We start from the raw sequence: 20866 nt of genomic DNA, 5'->3' as shown, positions 1-20866 counted from the left end.
GAATGACAGAAGTGATACCCAATCACCTGACTACGTTTAAGGCACACCCTAGTCCGCCAGGCCTTTAGTTATTGGGACGCTTGGAGGAATGTGCACGTGACGCCAATTAACGACGTGCGGACGCGGTCGCGTCTTCAGTGCGTGCCATCAGCTATAACAACAGCCGGGTATACTTCGAATAGTGCGTCATTCCTTACGCCGGAATGCAGAGTAGTGTACTGTCATGAAAGGACGCCTGTTGAACACTTCCTGCAAACACATGTTTATCGCAGAATGTATGCATTCCGGATCCATGATTATTGGAATTACCTCCGAAACTATGCATTTCCGGACCCATGTTTATTTACTTATTTTTCTTGTTTCTATGAGTACTGCCACCTCTCAAAGTATTCGACAGTTTGTTTTGAACACTCTATACAGGTGGTTGCGACATGCATGCATCAATACACTCAGCAAAATCGATTAGAGAAGATCAAGGAAAAGTGGAGTTTCAGAAAGCGAAATAAAATTCAGTGAATTGCTTAAAGTAGTGAGATATATAGTAAGTGGAAGTTTAGTGTGCCACAACGTAAAGAGGATGTGATTTTGCCTGTGGTGAACGAAATAGGAGAAACTGGAAAAAGTGGCGAAGAAAGGAAACAGTTGAGGAGCGTGGAACCGATCTATTTTCACAACGGAATAGAATGAGTGCAATGAGAGAAATTTTAAAAGATGAAAAACAAGATGAAGTCAGAGGACTGAGAGCGACATTTTGCAAGTAGAAAGAGAGAAATTATTAAAGGAACAAGATAATGAAATGAACTACGTACATTAACAGTGCGTAAAGACTGAAATCATAGTTTCATAAATATTTAAGCGTGTTTGAAATGCTCTCGAATTTTTTTTTTTTTATTATTCTTCAACTTTTTGGGAAAGTTCTCGAACTAATTTTTGAAATGCTCTCGGTGTTCTAAAAGAAATGAACGGGTAAATGACAGTATTTTAATTCAAATTAGGAATTGTTGAACGTTGAATATAATAATACTTTAGAATAGTTTTTAGCACTCGAGAATATTTCTGAGAATGACGTGGTGACATATAATAATTTACGACGTCCAAGATAACTTAAATGTTAATGTATTCACATTCGACTATTAGTACGTGACGATATGATGCGTTCACTGACGTATTTTATACGACTTCATGACGTTTAGAATATTTAAATGAGATCGTTAGGTATCTCGACGAAGATATTAGCGAATTAAATATATGTGACAGATGGCAGTCAAGTACTGAAACCGTAATGTGAACTTTATAACTTTTAAACGCTCTTGGTCGTAATGAATTATTGTATATATATGTCAATCACCGCAGTCTTCCGTTTGGTAACAATAGTAGACATTTCCGGTACTAATATTTTACGAAATTTTTGAATATTCATTGCTACGAAGTTCGGAAGTGACTCATATGAAAATAAATATAAAGGGAAGGGAGGGTTTTTCAGCTAGTAAAAATATAAAAAGATCACAATTTTCCACAACCTGTACAGAAACAGTTAGTTTCACACGCTACTACCACATAGCATAGGTTCACAGGTTGTTATTTACATAACACATTGCCGCATAAATTGAAAGATTTCAACGTAAGTTATGTAATAAATTGAGAAAGGAGAGAAATAAAACATAACTGTGTACCAGTGTTCCGTATTTATTATTCAATTACAACGTCTTGCTTCCCACTCAGGTATCATATCCCCCACAGATACAGTTCTCACGAATTATCGACTCGCTGGTGGTGGCTTCACCTCCAAGAACGGTTAGTAATTTCTTTTCATGTAAATATAGAATTAGTTTCGGTCCACAAGCAATCATCAGGTATCACAAAATATTCCAAACTGCATACTAAGCGATATAAAGTAAGTGGCATAAAATAATACAATGTCCGTTTGAACAGTGACGAATCGTAGCTTGTACATTATTTGACGCCACTACTTTTATACAGCTTTGTTAGGTTTCTGAAATAATTTAATGATAGCTGATGATGGTCTGTGGTCCGAAACTGACCGTATTGTAATTTTATAAGTGGCTCTTGGCGATTATTCACAACCTTTTCAAATATTTACGAGCTGTAGGTCACATCTTAAAATATGGTAATACAGCTTTTGTGCTGCGGAACGGCGCCTAGAACTAGAGACACGGTGACCTCGCGCAGTGCTCGGCCGCCTCTCTCCAAGGCGGTGGCTGCATGAGGGCGGACGCTTACTGCCATCTGGTCCCGTCCGACCCGGGTGAGCGGAGACTTGGGGACCCACGGCACACGCCTCGCCTCGCCTCGCCTCACCAGTCCGGTAGAACCTGTACCTGTCAGCCGCCGCCGGAGCGGTATATAAGGGCCAGCCCGCTCCAGGAATCGACACTCTCACCCAAACAGCACAGCACAGCGCAGCTCCCAGCCAACGCCAACCAACCAACCAACCAACCATGAAGGCTGTTGTCGTGAGTACACTTGTCGCGTTCTCATATCATAGAGTTACTTGAGTCAGAAATCTCTTTCATTCTCAACTAAAGATGTAAGAAAGGTGAAGTCGTCACCATCTCAGTGTCGGGCTTGATGTTCTGGTGGTAAAGCTGCAAACTGAGAGATAGCGTCTTTCAGTTCAGGTCGGACCTCGGAAATTTTCAGTCGGACTTCAATCTTGCATTCACTTTCAATGATGAGGGGGTTCGCGAGGAACGACGAGTTCGGCATCCACGTTCAACTGTAGGGCCCCTCCTCTCAGGAGGATCACTGGGGTAGGTTACGGACACGCAAGTAGCAGAACTGCGGTCCAATTGGAGGACTTGGACCTGGCCGTTGAGCAACAGAAAATTGTTATTATCAACCAACTGAATACTGCAGAGCACTACTACGTAACGTCCTGTTGGAGGTGCTAGACCTTCGTCTGCTTCGATCTTTGGACCCAGTTACACATCCAGTTATGAGGGGAGATAGGTCTACATTTTATCAGAATTGGCATTTTACTGCTATGTCTACATCTACAGCTACACACCACAATCCACCTTACAGTGGTCTGCGTAGAAAACTCTGTGCTCTTCTATCACTTCACAACATCACTGTCCGAGGCGCCTTTGTGCAGTTCTCTCATTTTCTCCCCACAACTTTCTCATTCCACTTTCAAATGGTCGGTCAGTAGGGTGACTGCTGGGAATCCTCTGTGTGAGCGCGAATCTCTCTTACTTCGACTACGTCGTTGCGGCTGGTCCCGGCGGAGGTTCGAGTCCTCCCTCGGGCATGGGTGCGCGTGTGTGTTTGTCCTTAGGATTATTTAGGTTAAGTAGTGTGTAACGTTAGGGACTGATGACCTTAGCAGTTAAGTCCCATAAGATTTCACACACATTTGAACTACGTCGTCTTTTTGAGAACTATGCTAAGAAGAAGCAATGGGGTAGTACGTTCTGAGAATTTTAACAGTAAAGTATACAGACATACACAGCACCTGTTTGTAGCGTCTGCCAGTAGAACTGGGTGTGCATTTCAGTGACAGATTCGCGACTACTTAACGAAACTGTGGGGAAACGAGCTGCCCTTCTTTGGATATTCTCTTTTTCCTTTATGTCCTGTCTGCTACGGATCGCAGACTGACTTGCATTATTCAACTGTTGGCAGAACTGGGGTCCGTAAGCTTCCGGCTAGAAGGGTGACCTACACTTTCTAAGGATTCTGCCAATTAATCTCAGTCGTCAGTGGAACCGCTGTTAGTTGTGGTCGTTCAAGTGTAAGATTTTTGATAACATTTTTGGGAAACAGCGCTCTGTTAAGCTACATAACATCGGCGGAAAGAACAGTCTACATAGCGATGATTATTGTATTAAAATGACCAGTTTGAGCACTTTCATTTGCTGACGTCGACTGGCTGTTCCAGACGTCAAGTTCTGCTGATAGCGCTGTTCTGAAAATGGCCTAAGATTAGGCCGAAACCGATCAGTTTTAATAAAATAACCATAGCGATCTGGACTGTTATTTCACTGATTTCATTTTCCAGGGTTCTGTTGGCCGGGAACGCCGTTTCCGCCTCTGCTAAACTGCATTTTTGTCCCCTTTGTCTCGATCGTCGTGTGCTAATTTCTTCCAACATAGCATAATTACTTAAATTCGTCTACTTTGTGGTACCCACTTTTGGTGTTAGATTCATTACTGCTGCCACTCACTATTTTCGTCTCTCAATCCATACACTGATGATAGCAATCTCATCAGGTATGATTATGATACTAAAGAAGCGATCTGTGGCAAAATAAATGATAACACCGCTAATTTAGGACTGTATCATAATCACGTACTCTTTCGCGACACACGTCTTATATCAAATGATAACACCGCGAATTTAGGACTGTATCATAATCATGTACTCTTTCGCGACACACGTCTTATATCAAATGGCCTCTCTGCACTGGTCGATTGACTATGAAAATCCGAGCTTTCGACAGTTGACTAGCATTAATCAATAGAGTAGCTGACTGTCGAAGGAGTAAAGAGATCGCAAACTGTTGTCGTTTGCTTTATCACAATCCATTACGTATAGGCACAAGAGATTGAGCGCACAGCTAGATTGTCACCACGGTTTTCGGTAGGTTAATTTGGATGCATGGCATACGCCATAACAGTAAGCCCTCAGCCAAATGTTGACAATTCCACTACCACCTCTACTGGTATTAGGTTGGAAAGTCGCCTAGAACCAAGAGAAACCTTCAGAAAACCTGTACCATGGTCAAGACAAGGACATTGTTTTTAATTCACTTTTCGCTCAGACTCCAACAAGACTGCTATGTATGCCCAGTCTAAGTGTACATTGTAGCCCTTTCCATTCGAATACGCCGAATCGTGCTGTTTTCGGTTCTAATTTATTTTATTTCCGGCTTTTTTTCTTGCTTTGCTTCCAACCAACCTGCAACGACTCTTTGGATTCCTCTGGTTGATGCTAAAATTCGGCGCGAATAGACTGCGGCACATGTAACTAAGTTGTGTCAAGTTGATAGCACTATGTCGTCGCCAGGTTAGTACCTCGTAATTAAGCCAAGCTATTGTGACGATCTGCTGGATACCGTTGTTTCGTAAACGAGTATATTCTGTTGTACCAAAGCCAATTATTTCTAATCTCATGTATATGAATAATAATTTTGCACCGGTACTAACAAGAATTAGCGAGTTACCTGTTTATCGCATAGCTTCAGCCTTGGATGGGCAAGGTTTTGTGCCGACTTTGTCAGCGCTATTTGTACGTTTTTTGGTGGGAAATCTCTGACGTACATTAGCTTTCTTACATGCAAGTCTAAAAGAAGATAAAGACTTGTTCCTGTTAGAGAATGCTGATTTGATTGGGAATTCTTCCGTGTTCACTGTACTTTATAGATGTTTCAGTTCTCCAATGGAGGTTTCTCTTTAGTGAGTAGTGCTGTGAAAATCTGACAGGGGGAAGGCCATTATTCTCCATACGTTTAGGATCTCTTTGACACAAGCATTTTTGGCCTCTCCGGACTGAGACAGGAGGGAACGAGACTGCGAGGCACGATTCGAAAATTAGTTAGGTGCTTCAGAAAAAGCAAAAATATACGAACGCCATCCAAAATCAGGTCTGGACAATTGATACGGTGGGTAGGATTACTGGCCCACAGTGGATGACATTTTCTGTCACTATTGGCATGACAGTATGAGCACTGCAAAAGTACAACTAAGTTAATGTGCATAAAACGAAAACAATATTTTTGTCTTCCAAACGGGACGCATTATTTCAAGCTCTTTCACATAACAGAAGGAGTCTGCACTGGCTCCTTGTACTCCAAAAGTTATAAATTCGTTGTGGTTATTCATTTTTATGCCATAAAATATAAGGTATGTACAGCGTAGTATTTGGCTATCGTTTCTGTAAGTTACAAGTAAAATACAAAGGATTAAGATACAAGTAACGTAAGTAGAAGCTTTGTTTCATTAATGATGCACTAAATACGAACGATGTTGCATCAAGTCAACGAAAAGTTAATCTGAAATAAAAGCTGAAATAAAAGCGTCCTCCCACGATTCTTCAAGTGCTTTTCTCAACAGATTTTAGAGAAATGCATGTTTTCTGGTTTAACAGCAACCAAAATTTTTATTATTTATTCCTGCCTTGGGTCACACCACTGCTGTTACTATCGTTTTCCGATATCTATATCTGTATACCTCATCGCACGATATGCTGCGTGATGGAGGGTATTTCTGGAACCTCTGTCACTTTCTCACATATCTGCTACACACGCGAGCAGTGCGTCGTCAAGAAAGTCTGAGATAAACTTCTGTGAGACCTCTGATTTTTTTTTTCTTTTCATGGTCATTTCGCGAGAGATACGGGATAGAAAGTAAATACCTAGAAGTGTTTTTAAAACATTTCTTTGGCGGACGTATTTTATTTCTTGGAACTGCTCTAAAATCCGTATTGCAAGTGCTCTTTGAGCCACCATTTCGAGGATGTGTTGTTTTTTCTTAAGATACATACTATGAGGAGCAACGGCCTTGCCGCAGTGGATACACCGGTTCCCGTGAGATCACCAAAGTTAAGCGCTGTTGGGCATGGTCGGCGCTTGGATGGGTGACCATCCAGTCCGCTGTGCGTTGTTGCCATTTTTCGGGGTGTACTCAGCCTCGTAATGCCAATTGAGGAGCTACTCGGCCGATTAGTAGCGGCTTCGGTCAAGAATACCATCATAACGACCGGGAGAGTGGTGTGCCGACCCCACGCCCCTCCTATCCGCATCCTCCACTGAGGATGACACGGCGGTCGGAGAGTCCCGGTAGGCCACTCGTGTTCCGAAGACGGAGTACTTACTATGAGGGGAAGATGTTGGCATAGGCCGGCCACACTACGGCGATGGTTCCTTCGCCTCTTCCCTGCCACAGCGCTTTGCTATGCAATATGCTGTCGGAGAAGAAACGCCGTTTTCCACCTCCAAGTGACAAACAAATGCGTTCATGATGAAACCTATAAGCAAAGGAAGTAATCATTAATTTTCGGCGTCACTGTGGAGCAACAACGATTGTACTTAATATTTTAGTAAAAAGCAGTGCATATCGCATTGGTTTGATTTTTAATGTTCGATAACCAGTTTCTGCTTATAATACCATCCACAGACATATGGGTACACGCGAGTTAAGGTGAGGTGCTGGTGCTACGTGGTGCCTACTGGTACCTGTCACTAAATTAAATGCGAGTTGTATTTCATCTTCCGCTGTAGGATTCCATGGTGTTGGTTAAGCTGCTGGATAGCAAAGGGTTTTCTTTCCCTTTGTGCAATAGCCACTTCCCTCGTGGTGTGCAGCAGTTATGTCTCTATAGGTTACTGTAAAATGATTAGTATGATGCTACCTTAGTGTGGTATTATGATGGCGAAGAAAGGGAATGGTGTAACTCGGTGCTGGCACACCACGAATTCCTCTCAGATAGCACCAAACAGATCGCCGAGCTTAACATCCTCATTCGACGTAAAGATCACCATCGACAGTGTCATATGCCCTGACTTCACGAGACACTGCGGAGGGGTTTGGAATTAAATCCAGGACATCGGCGCAAATTGTGTCTGCTACCACCTCTGTACTCTTGCTGGCCACAAACTGTTCAGCTAGCTCGGAGTCGTGTGTCAACAGCAGAGAGGCTTGAGTTAGAGACCTTGGTCTCAAGGGAGGGGGATTCATTTATTAAACCGTACCACACCATTCAGATTTATGTTTCGTTGAGTTCCTTTAAGCCCACGCATTTGTATAGACGTTGCGCCTTATTAATCCTCATTTTTCAAGTCTGCCAGTGCTCAACGTGACAATCGGATGACGTTGCAAATGTTTCCACAAAGATTATGTATTGTTGACCCACGACACACACACTAGCTGTACATGGGTCTCAACTACCGAAATACGAAATCGAATTTCGGAGATCATATTTCGCTGCTGTGTTTACGTGCTCAGGTCTGAAGCGGATTTGCTAGCCCAGTTAAATATGGCGTGCGGGAACCAAAGCCAGCGGGTGTGGCCGAGCGGTTCTAGGAACTTCAGTCTGGAACCGCGCGACCACTATGGTCGCAGGTTCGAATCCCGCCTGGGGCATGGATGCGTGTGATGTCCTTAGGTTCGTTAGGTTTAAGTAGTTCTAAGTTCTAGGGGACTGATGACCTCAGATGTTAAGACCCATTTGAACCATTTGAACCATTTTTTGGAAACCAGATTTTGCTGTTTTTGACATAGAGAGCACAGTCACAATGTTAGAGACAGACAAATTCATGCTCAGTCTAATATTACTGCTTCTCTTTCACCGCGCAATAAGTCACTCAGTCAGTATTGATCGAATAACGGTAAAATGTAAATGTCATGTGACTAGGGCCTCCCGTCGGATAGACCGTTCGCCGGGTGCTAGTCTTCAGATTTGACGCCACTTCGGCGACTTGCGCGTCGATGGGTATGAAATGATGATGATTAGGACAACACAACACCCAATCCTTGAGCGGAGAAAATCTCCGACGCACCCGGGAGTCAAACGCAGGCACTTAAGATTGAATTTCTGTCGCACTGACCACTTAGCTACCGGGGGCGGCCTACGAATAACGGTTTTGCGCTTATATACGAAAGCAAATCGATTGCGAATGACGAAAATCGGTAGGTATAAACGGATTTCCAGAATTGATTTGCTAGTGTTTACATGAACAACCAGGTGTGGTATTGGTAAATCGGTTTGCGAAATCCGATTTTGGGTGCGCATATAAACATGGTAAATGTGTAACCGCCACCCCGATTCGTTAACACGTTCACACAATCGTGTGGCACCGATGTCTCACGATCGACGCTTCCAGTTATGCTACCAGCAATACACTATCATATGACGTGTTATCTGCCGACTAGGCGCAACGTACAGTTGTGAATTCAATTTTCTGCGATCCTTGAATGACAGATTTCTGAAGAAATGGTACATCACATAATATGTAATTATTTTAGTGTAATATTATATTATTTGATCTCTTCTTGCTTCAAAAGACTGGACTTTCGCAACAGAAGTCCGTATATTAAAACATAGGCTATGGCCTTCGTTGACGACAGCCGCCTCAAGGTGAGAAACAAGAAAAGCACCTCTGCGAGATGAAAGAAAGCACGAATAAGCGCGTCACCCCACAACTATAAACACAATTTTCAACGTCGCCGTGAAAATGTTAAAGAATACAGCTCTAGTGCACAAAACCGATTGGAATGTCATTTCTCCTGATCTATACGTGTCACACAATGATGTAAGTTTGTAGCAGTCAGTGAGGTATATGGATGCTCTCAAAATGTATTACGAATAGAGTTAGTGGTAAGGTAGCAACAAATTAAAACTTCTGCGCAATGCTGGAGCTTTACTACATGAACTGCGGTAGATCTTTCTTCTGTCATTATTTTGCCCGTATGTGGAGGGGAGAGAGGAGGAATGGGGCTCGACAGTCAGAAAAAAATTAGAAATGGTTTGAAATTCTGAGAAAAGTTTCTAGGGAGCGACTAAGTGCTCCCATTCGAAAATACTGGACGAATATAGTTTGGGTAATTCGCCCTCCTTGAGTTGACCTGCCATGAGATAAGTACACTAACTTTTAATACTTGGTGTATTGTGTTAAATCCTTAACTAAAGATCATACCCTTTAATGAGTAAATAAATACATCATTTCAAACATTGGTGAGTGATTATGAGATATGGAATATGAAATTTTTCTTTCCCCTGGAATCCGTTACATAGGCAGCTTACAACTGATATATTGTTTCCGTTTTACACGTTTAGTAAAATAGATTTTTGTGCGTGTGATACATATTCAACTAGTGTTACATAATCTCGTCAACTGCTACGGAAAATGATGTTATCCTTAAGGTAACTGAAATGCAAGTAGTTCATATTACGGGAATACTTAATACAAAATGGTGGAGAAAGGTAAATTTATCAGTGTGAGGTAAGGTATCATTTTCCGGAAAAGACTGAATCAAAGGTTCGGAGCTAAAACGAGTAAAAAGTCATATGTACCATTATTCTGTTGGTGGTAATAAAAAGAAGTGGCTTCTAAATGACAAACAGGACTTCTCCGTGAACTATGAAAGCCTTAGAAACTGGCTGTTTACCCAGAAGTTAATCAATGCGGTAGAAACAGATGACTTAGGGCAATGAGCCATTATGTGAGACGCAGAACAATGGCTTCAAGATACGGCGCCGTGCACCACAGGCGAATATCGGAGCACACAGTGAACAATAAGGCATGCGTACACATCAAATTGGGAACTGAAAACGTTACGGGCACGCAGCTGCAAAAGGATCATTAGCCAGCAGCACCACACTAGGAAACGTTGCCGGATTCTTCGCTGATCGCAGTATTCTGTACGAACGACGAGGGAATCAGACCTAATTATAGCGCAAAATCAATGTAAATCCATTCACATCCTTCCGAAAGGTACACAAGTTACGAAATTAGCTTTCTAAAGATCCGCGGCAGCACTAATAACCGCATAATTTCGTTACAACCATACTACACTCCTGGAGATTGAAATAAGAACACCGTGAATTCATTGTCCCAGGAAGGGGAAACTTTATTGACACATTCCTGGGATCCGATACATCACATGATCACACTGACAGAACCACAGGCACATAGACACAGGCAACAGAGCATGCACAATGTCGGCACTAGTACAGTGTATATCCACCTTTCGCAGCAATGCAGGCTGCTATTCTCCCATGGAGACGATCGTAGAGATGCTGGATGTAGTCCTGTGGAACTGCTTGCCATGCCATTTCCACCTGGCGCCTCAGTTGGACCAGCGTTCGTACTGGACGTGCGGACCGCGTGAGACGACGCTTCATCCAGTCCCAAACATGCTCAATGGGGGACAGATCCGGAGATCTTGCTGGCCAGGGTAGTTGACTTACACCTTCTAGAGCACGTTGGGTGGCACGGGATACATGCAGACGTGCATTGTCCTGTTGGAACAGCAAGTTCCCTTGCCGGTCTAGGAATGGTAGAACGATGGGTTCGATGACGGTTTGGATGTACCGTGCACTATTCAGTGTCCCCTCGACGATCACCAGTGGTGTACGGCCAGTGTAGGAGATGCCTCCCACACCATGATGCCGGGTGTTGGTCCTGTGTGCCTCGGTCGTATGCAGTCCTGATTGTGGCGCTCACCTGCACAGCGCCAAACACGCATACGACCATCATCGGCACCAAGGCAGAAGTGACTCTCATCGCTGAAGACGACACGTCTCCATTCGTCCCTCCATTCACGCCTGTCGCGACACCACTGGAGGCGGGCAGCACGTTGTTGGGGCGTGAGCGGAAGACGGCCTAACGGTGTGCGGGACCGTAGCCCAGCTTCATGGAGACGGTTGCGAATGGTCCTCGCCGATACCCCAGGAGCAACAGTGTCCCTAATTTGCTGGGAAGTGGCGGTGCGGTCCCCTACGGCACTGCGTAGGATCCTACGGTCTTGGCGTGCATCCGTGCGTCGCTGCGGTCCGGTCCCAGGTCGACGGGCACGTGCACCTTCCGCCGACCACTGGCGACAACATCGATGTACTGTGGAGACCTCGCGCCCCACGTGTTGAGCAATTCGGCGGTACGTCCACCCGGCCTCCCGCATGCCCACTATACGCCCTCGCTCAAAGTCCGTCAACTGCACATACGGTTCACGTCCACGCTGTCGCGGCATGCTACCAGTGTTAAAGACTGCGATGGAGCTCCGTATGCCACGGCAAACTGGCTGACACTGACGGCGGCGGTGCACAAATGCTGCGCAGCTAGCGCCATTCGACGGCCAACACCGCGGTTCCTGGTGTGTCCGCTGTGCCGTGCGTGTGATCATTGCTTGTACAGCCCTCTCGCAGTGTCCGGAGCAAGTATGGTGGGTCTGACACACCGGTGTCAATGTGTTCTTTTTTCCATTTCCAGGAGTGTACTTCTCTTGATGTCACTAAGAAATGTTTGTTTATAGCATATGTTTTCCTGCAGGAAGCTGAATGATTTGTCACAGTCATGGTGCACCACGTTTTAACGTCGTGTAATTTGTATGCTGACAGCGAGGAAGCCTTCGGCTCACTGACGGACAGTGGAAAGTGGAAAGAAAATAGTTGACAGTCTGTGTGGTGTTAGCACTATTGCCCAATTTAATTGGATGGGTGTTTTTTAGTAGCTGGCTCATCGTATCAGTTCAGCCCACACGCGGTCCTCATATCCGACTCGCGTGCAGCTTGGCACACCGTGGCCATCCCTGATCTACAGCATTCCAAAGCGACCATTGTACCCTTCCAAGAGGGCGAATAATTCATTGTACAAAGTGCTCAGTTTTTTTAAAAAGAAGACAGTTGCCAAGCTGGATTTCTGATATAAGACATTGGTTCATACCTTATCCAGATTACTTCTTTGAGTGAAGAGAATTGTCTTCTCTCTCTAACAAGCACTATGGAGATTTTCCAGGCACATCACTCCACTAACGATGTAGCAGGATGTCACGAATATTTATACCAGTACTGTTATGACTGTTTCTTTTTTTACAGGCTATCCTGCTCGCCGCCGCCGTGTGCGCCCAGGCCGTGGAGAACAAGGAGGCCACACCTGAGAAGAAGCAGGAGAAGAGAGGCCTGCTGGGTCTGGGATACGGTGCTGCGGTCGCCGCACCCGCTGCTGTAAGTACAACACAGTTACTTCTCAAGGCCATACGTGTATTAACAATGCATAGTAGTACAGTACAAGTCAGACGCATTACCACACTCACGAGGTGATAAAGTAGGGATATGCAAGGACTGCTCAAAATGGGGAGCTGTTACAGTTGTGGTATACACTGCTAGTGAGTTAATTAGCTACTATTTACTGTTGTAAGATGGCAAACGGGGAGATCATCAGCGCCATTGCTTGAAGGAAAGAGAGAACTGGGAGGTCAAAATGCTATAAGAAAACAACAATAACTTTTAAAGCTAGCCTGTATCAACAAACCAGTAATTCAAATAAAACATTCATATTCGAAGATTCATATAAAACCACTCATAAAACACAGAACAATGACAATACATACACACGCAAAAGGTGCTGTGCTGTGGCTGGACGACTACTGTAATTGGTGAACAATCCACACAACGATATACTTAAATTCCAAACCCATCATTTTGGGAATCTTGACAGCACTCAGAACCTTAAAACACGAATCTCACTCCTCTCATCATCAGTTATATTAGAGCGCAGTTTCTGCGAGAGACTCATGTCTGCTGTCACACATTCAGTTAACATATGTCGTATCGACAGCCGTGATCCACATCTGTGACACAATCGTGGCTTCTCCCACTGTAAGAGGAATCCATATGTAGTGGGTAACATCCCACTCCAAATATTTTACGAGTAACTTTTTTGTCTTTTTTGTGGCCAGAATAATGTAAAGTTTCACCTAAAGCATCTTACTGTTTGTTAATCCCAGCCACTAAGCCTCATACCAACATATTTACTTCTGGGCAGCACCTGTGGTAACTGAACAGCGAGAAGGAGGTAGATGGGAGCTACCTAGTAGGCAGCTGCATTAGCGAGTTCATTTCCCATGAACCCTATGTTTTCTGCAACCCAGAAGAAAATTATTTCCATTTCTTGGCTTTCCAGGAGAAGAAGAGTGTCCTAGATAACTTTCGCCATCATATCTTTTGGCTGAACAATAGAAATGGTAATGGTACTTTGGGAAATCAGACCGGATGAAAAAGTTATTGCCACGATGGCATCTCATCTGCTCCAGTGTCCTCAGGAGACCAAAGAATTCCCCACAGTAAAGTGAAAACCGCTTTGGGAGCCTTGTTCTAAGGACATTCGGGAAACGCGATGGAGCTGCCGGTAAAGTCCCACTGCTTGACCCATCGGTGGAGACACTACTGGATGGCGATAAAATCTGGTTATATTTGCTTCTTTGGTGGAATTCCCCCTGAGCCGTTGTAATACCCAGGGAGTTGCGTTGTTCACCCTTGGCTTTCTAGTTCAATTCCACTCCACTGTAATATCTCAAAGACATGTCTCACTCCAATACGTAATTGCTTCTTCGTTTGAAAAATAACGTTCAAGAGACATTCGGTACATGTAATACAGAACTGTTGCAAGCCCCGCCAACGACTTTCGATTCACAGATGGTTGCAAAAAAGGGCCATTTCAGATTAGTATTATGATGGAGACCGTCACACAGAACCTTCATCAACAGGCTTTTCTCTGGTGGTATGGTGTCCATCTTAACAAAATAAAGGATCAATAATTTAAAGGCATGCTGGGCGTTATCCGATCGTGGTAGCTTGTTAGAATTGGTAAACACCTTCTTCAGAGACAGCTGCAAGTTACAATTCTTCGTTAACTTACTTACACCATTCAACATGGCAACATGTTCAAATGTGACTCATAATCAGGGGAAAATATTTCAGATCACAGGAACGCTTCGATATTTTTAGGGAATAATTCTTACAGCAAATGGTAGAGATAAGTGGGTTAAAGGTCAGCTAAGATGCTGCTGGGCCACCGGATTACACAACGACCGCAAGGCTGTAAAATTAACTTCAAAATGAAACGACGTAAATTAGAGACAGCTCAATGGACTCATCGTGGGACGAACACAAAATGGAAAAAGTCTTAATTCGTCCGTAAAATAGTGCTTTTGTGTAACATCACGATTTTCGAAAAATTGTTTCATACTGAAACTTCATATAAGACAAAATTTCGAACTTGTTATCAGAGAGAGTATCTAAACTTATATTCAGCCAATAAACACTTCTCGACGCACATACCGCTCTTGAATGGTACACCAACTGCAATTTTCACCTGCAGCTGACTAACATTCTACACCCAGCACATGTATCAGGCAAACAAGCCAGGTAAAGCACGAAACAGTGATGATTGTGATTTAGTATTGGGCACAGCAGTTTCTTCACGACTATCGATACTTCACACGTCAAAATGAAGGTGCAGAAAAAGGAGAAGAAGAAATATGGTACAAAGTAATCTCTGTCTGTGACGTGTGAGGGTATATGATCATCATAATGTTGATGTCTGATCATTCAGTAGTTGTTTAAATATATGCGTGAAGTATGCTCCTAAGTGTACGTCAAAACGTACTTTCTGTTGCAACAGGTGAGCTACGCCGCTCCCGCCGTCAGCTACGCGGCCGCCCCCGCTGTCAGCTACGCTGCCGCCCCTGCCGTCAGCTACGCCGCCCCCGCAGTTAGCTACGCCGCTCCCGCCATCGCCGCTGCCCCAGCCATCAGCTACGCCGCCCCCGCGATCGCTGCCGCCCCCGCCGTGAGCTACGCCGCCCCCGCCATCGCCGCGGCCCCGGCCATCAGCTACGCTGCCCCCGCCATTGCTGCTGCCCCCGCGGTCCGTTATGCCGCCCCCGCTCTGCGCTACGCCGCCCCCGCCGTCGCTAGGGTCGCTGCCGCCCCTGCCTACTCCTACGCCGCTCCGGCCTACTCTTACGCTGCCCCTGCTCTCAGCTACGCCAGGTAAGTCGAGTCAGATACATAGAGAGACATTTCAAGGATAAGAACTGCTATAGCCTACCATAGTATGGTCAGTCATAAAGCATTGTATGCGTTACGTTATCGTCAAACTTAACACTTGTTGTTGCTGGCCGCTGGTGGCCGAGCGGTTGTAGGCGCTTCAGTCTGGAACCGCGCGACCGCTACGGTCGCAGGTTCGAATCCTGCCTCGGGAATGGATGTGTGTGATGTCCTTAGGTTAGTTAGGTTTAAGTAGTTCTAAGTTCTAGGGGACTGATGACCTGAGATGTTAAGTCCCATAGTGCTCAGAGCCATTTTTTTTTTAACACTTGCTATCTGTAAGTGCTATTGCTATCTGAGTGGAAAGGCATTAGGTACCCAAACGAACCTAACGAATGTTGATGGCCTTCCGTAGTACACAACAGCAGTAAATACTGAGAGGTAATTACAGTTTCATTCATTTATATGCTATGTATACTTTCTCTCCGGAAATTAAATTTCAAGTGACTTTTGCTGTGGAAATCATAGCCAGTTCCTTCGCTTAGTACCAGCCCTGTGAAATCTACATGGGAGCTATCATTGTTAATGTGGGCCCTCTATTGTACTCGAAATGACATGACACGATTATAAAGTTTTCCAAGTCACATGTTGTAGATTACTGCACAAGAGGCACTGAAGTGAATACCCATACGTAATCGAATCATCACTTCATGAGTCGCCCTGATATTAGACACATTGCAATATGCGTTCATTGTCTCCGACAGCATGAAAATGCTAGCACATGTGGCCAAATACATACAATACTGTTATCTGAAGATTATATACTACAGAAATTTATGGCAAGTTCTAAGAAAAATATGTCACCACAGTTTGACGTATATGATGAGGTCAATCGGAAACGGGTCTAGAGGCTTAGAAATCAATCATGTTATAACAAAATTGTAGCTCATTTACTTGTAGTCTGAGACAAATTATGTGCTACATAACTGTGATTTCGTTACTTCTTACAGCTACTGCCTTTCCTGACTGTGACAACGGTGGTTCTTGTGCAAAGCTCGGATTTTTGTACGGAATTAATACCACAAGTTGTGAAGTGCCGAAGAGACGCGATTCCGTGTCACTATCGGTATTTAGCAATTCGTATGTTAGTTCTGACAGCTCACCTGCGGCGTCTCTGTGTTTCAGCATTACTCTTTGTCCGCTCTCGCTTGCAAGTAACTTCAGCTTCATCTCTCTATTCTGACACGCTTTGCCAAAGATAAAATTTCAGCCCAGTGTGACATCTATGTCTCTGTGTCTCCACGTGGTGGGTGGGGTGGTAGAAAAACAAATCGGTCAGCCTTATGGAACTATTAGGAATAGAATGAGTGTGACGTACTCCGGTCAGGTTTTTTGTCTTGTTAGAGCTGGTGAAGACACATTTCTTTTTTTCATTCAACGTGGTTCGACTCATAAAAAAAATTGTCGCCTCAAAGTTGATATCCTTAAGCTACTAGGCCAAGCTAATGCTTTTCCAATCCTGATTTTGTTTATTGTCATGATTTTCATTGATGGTGATTTATATTCTAATCTAGAATGTTTTGCGTAAGTGAAGCAGGGTGCTTCCCTCCTCCTCCTTCCCCTCCCCTCAAACTCGCACAGTTCCCTACTTTTATTGGAAGCAAAAGATGCTTCAAACAAATATCCTAAAATTTATTACTTGTGTATTGAAGATATACCAGCCTCACTATTTACCGTATTACCTTTTTTATACGCGTATCTCACTTCGACTACACAATTATAGAATTTATGTAGTAGGGATATCCAAGTACGTGATGTGTCGCAACAGGTTTCACTGTTACAACTTCGCTGATTACGCTGATTAGTCCGCCAATTACATACATCGCCATCGATCCACACAACTGTGATTCGGGTGAACCTAACAATCTTCTTTTAATCTGGTCGGCTGTTGAACACGTTTCTGGTTCCACTGCATGTTATACATACGAAACACTAGAGCTCGCATCAGAAAAAAAATGAGCAGTTACTTTTCAGTGGACGTGTCTCAGAATTCGGTAACGTCATTAAATCTAGCATTAAGAAATGTTAAAAGCCTCCAATATGCAAGACCTAGAGTGGGGAGGAGTCTGCCCATGGTGAGAGGCAGTGCATGCACCGCGGCGCAGGTGGTTTTACAGCTTCATCCTGTACCAGGTTTCACAGGTTGCGAGAGAGTGGTAACATCGCCCTTCATGTTACAGGTACGCCGCCCCCGCTGTGAGCTACGCCGCCCCCGCTCTGTCCTACGCCGCCCCCGCCATCGCCAAGTACGCTCTCCACTAAGCGACATCGCCATCTCAGCGTCTGCATCACAGGTATGTCCATCTACCTTACTAGGGCAGGACTTACAACGCAAGTTTTTAATCAGTCACTTTTATTTAGATATATGACCACACAAAACGATTGTAATTCCGAAACTAATTTTGATGTTATTGCAGTCTGAAGACTGGTCTGATGCAGCCCTCTATGCTAGTTTATCGTGTGCAAGTCTCCTCATCTTCGACTAACTACTGCAACATACATTCACTTGTACCAGCGTACTGAAATTTATTGCTTGGACTCGACCTACAATTCTTACCCCCCCCCCCCCCCCCCATATCATTCCCTACATTATGAACGGGACGATTTCTTGATGTCTCATTATTTGTCCTATCATCTACTGATCTCTTCATTTAATAAAGCTTCACCGTAATTTCAATTTTCCCCGCTTTCGCATTACTTACTCCTCCTGACCATCATATCTTCAGTGTTCCCCTGTAGCAACCCATTTTAAAAATTCCTGTTCCATTCTTGTCTTAACTTATTACAGTTCACATTTCAGTTAAATCTATAACTCATGTCAACAACTTTCTTTCTCATAAATTCTCTACTTCTTATAGCTAGTCTGCATATTATGTCGGCACTGTTTCGGCCATTATCAGCTGCAGCTGTAGCAAAATTCATCTACTACCTTTAGTGGTTCACTTCTCAATTTAATACTCTCATCGCCTGTTTTAATACGACTATATTCCATTATCCCTGTTTACTTTCGTTGATGTTCGTCTTATTGTCTCTTGTCAGTATGCTATCCACACCATTCAGCTGCTCTACCAAAACCCTTGACTTTCTTCTTTAGTATGGCACAGCCAAACCCAAAAGATTTTTTTCCCGTTCCTGGGACTTAAACACCCATACCAAATTTCTATTTGGTTTCCTGTACTGCTTGTTGAGTGCACTAATTGAATAACTTTGGGGATGGACTACAACCATGTCTCACTCGCTTATGAGACACCGTCTCCCTTTCATGCACTTCGACTCGATTAACTGAAATCTGGTTTCCATACAAGCTGCAAACAACATTCCGGGCCCCGTATTTTATTTGAGGCCTTCATAAATTCAAAGCGTCAGTAAACATTGTGAAAAGCGTTTTCTAAATCTCATTCTTTTCATGGAAACTTCAACATACACACAATGTACAACAACAAACCTATAGAGAGCAAAAGCTCAGATACATAGTGTCATATTTCCTCATAATTAGCACCATTCGTTACGCATTTTTCCCAACGATGAGCCACAACCTTCACACAGCTCTCGTAAAAACTAGAACCGACTGAGAGGGTTGCCACAATCATGGTGCTTTCTTTTACTTGGCTTCGCTCGTTTTTTGTACCTTGCTTCACAGGTAAAGGATTTTCTCACTTATTCCGCACTATGTCCAATAAAACACTTTTCTGATCCTTCACGTGTTCTGAATTTCGCCTTCCTTCCCTTCATATTTGCAGTTTATTCAAAATGAAATTACACTACAGATAATTTACTTGATTAATATCTAATTGAAGGACGAAATATATTCTTAAACTTCGTATCGTGTTGAGTGGATACTGGTAACTGAAACGTACTACATTGATAACGTAATTTTGTGTAATGTATTGTAACTTTCTGATATATTTTGTCTGGCAACGTCCCGTGCTGCCTTTCAAAGAAAGCGTGGTAAATCTCATGGCCTTTCTCCTCTATCTTTGCAGGCTGACGATCCGTTCCGGTGGTATCACGGACAACGATCACCATCTTCAGTTCACCACAAGTTTATCGCCAAGCACAAACACCTGACAAGCTCTGAGATTACAGCGCAGAGAGCCAATGAACATTAATAAAGAAACATCCTATTTATTTTCGACTCAAGTCTCTCATCGCCGGCAAACGCCTGAAAAACTTCAAGCCTGTAGTGCAGACGCAAATGTAAATTACTAAATAAAGATTCTATTTATTCAAACATTGATTAACTTTATTTTTGTTTTTTCCTACCTACCTTCGGGAAAAACAACATTCCTTCGTTGGAATTACAACGAACTGAAATGGACATATATGGAAACTGCTTTGTGAGTGTCAGGAGCAGTACGTCAAATAAACAATATTCGCAAAATAAAAGAAAATTTTACTTAAATTTTCGAACACTGTGCGTATCAATAAATGACAATAACGTTAAATTGCTGCAGATGCCAGATAAATTATATTTTTCACTGATACAAATGTGAGCGGAACTGAAACCTGGCACCGTTGTGCATGATCAGGCCAAATAGCGCTTTGGCAAGTACTTCTAAAACATGAAATATACCAATAAAGATGCAATAATTATTGCATCTTTATTGTATTTATTGTATTTGTATTATTCAGTCGCTTGTTGTTGCTGGTCGGCTATGCAAGAGTTAACTGATACTGTCTTAACCAAGAAACACTGTTGTTTTGACTTGTTTGTTTTATTTGAATGAGGTTTCAATTATTTATTAGTAGATCGAATCATTATTTTAAAATATTTCTGGCCAGAGGCGATGTAATGTGTAATTTTGACGAACTGGGTTGTTCGCTTTGTGAACTGATTACCAGTACACATCACATCGCCTCTGGCCAGAAATATTTTAGAATAATGATTCGATCTGCTAATAAATAATTGAAACCTCATTCCAATGAAACAAACAAGTCAAAACAACAGTGTTTCTTGGTTAAGACAGTATCAGTTAACTCTTGCATAGCCGACCAGCAACAACAAGCGACTGAATAATTCCAATCGCAAAGTGATAACCAAAATACACTGAAACAGTGCTTATATCTCATGGCAATTCCTTAAAGTATTTAATCACCACACTTTAAACATAAGGAAAAAAAACCAATAAAAACCACAAGGAATGTTAAAACATTGATGGCTATAACTTATGGTAATGACTGTAAACTCTTGAATACTTAGACACCGAGTCCTTGTAAACCTAGTACACGGGTTACACAGCTAGCTTCAGATTTCTAAGGACATGAAAGGCTCGAACTAAGCAACGTTCGAACAGTCGT

The 20866-nt window shown here is 43.3% G+C and overlaps 1 protein-coding gene across 1 annotated transcript; it reads left to right on the top strand.

Moving 5' to 3' along the window:
- Positions 1–2334: 2334 nt before the first annotated feature.
- On the top strand, positions 2335–19799 carry LOC126424940 (cuticle protein 16.5-like). The gene is made up of 5 exons (XM_050087792.1): positions 2335–2474; positions 12554–12682; positions 15141–15511; positions 17749–17862; positions 19552–19799. Exons 1-4 carry the CDS (start codon positions 2460–2462, stop codon positions 17828–17830), a joined length of 597 nt encoding a protein of 198 aa, XP_049943749.1. The 5' UTR covers positions 2335–2459; the 3' UTR covers positions 17831–17862; positions 19552–19799.
- The last annotated feature ends 1067 nt before the right edge of the window (positions 19800–20866 follow it).

Source organism: Schistocerca serialis, chromosome 10 (genome assembly GCF_023864345.2).
Source record: "Schistocerca serialis cubense isolate TAMUIC-IGC-003099 chromosome 10, iqSchSeri2.2, whole genome shotgun sequence".
In the NCBI taxonomy this organism is placed as follows: domain Eukaryota; kingdom Metazoa; phylum Arthropoda; class Insecta; order Orthoptera; family Acrididae; genus Schistocerca; species Schistocerca serialis.
This window is presented reverse-complemented; position numbering and strand designations above follow the sequence as displayed.

What these genes read in the sequence shown, in the direction of transcription:
- LOC126424940 (XM_050087792.1), top strand. An exon ending in CGGTCGCCGCACCCGCTGCT is followed by an intron (nt 12,683 to 15,140) that starts GTAAGTACAACA and finishes CTGTTGCAACAG; the next exon opens with GTGAGCTACGCCGCTCCCGC. An exon ending in CCTGCTCTCAGCTACGCCAG is followed by an intron (nt 15,512 to 17,748) that starts GTAAGTCGAGTC and finishes TTCATGTTACAG; the next exon opens with GTACGCCGCCCCCGCTGTGA.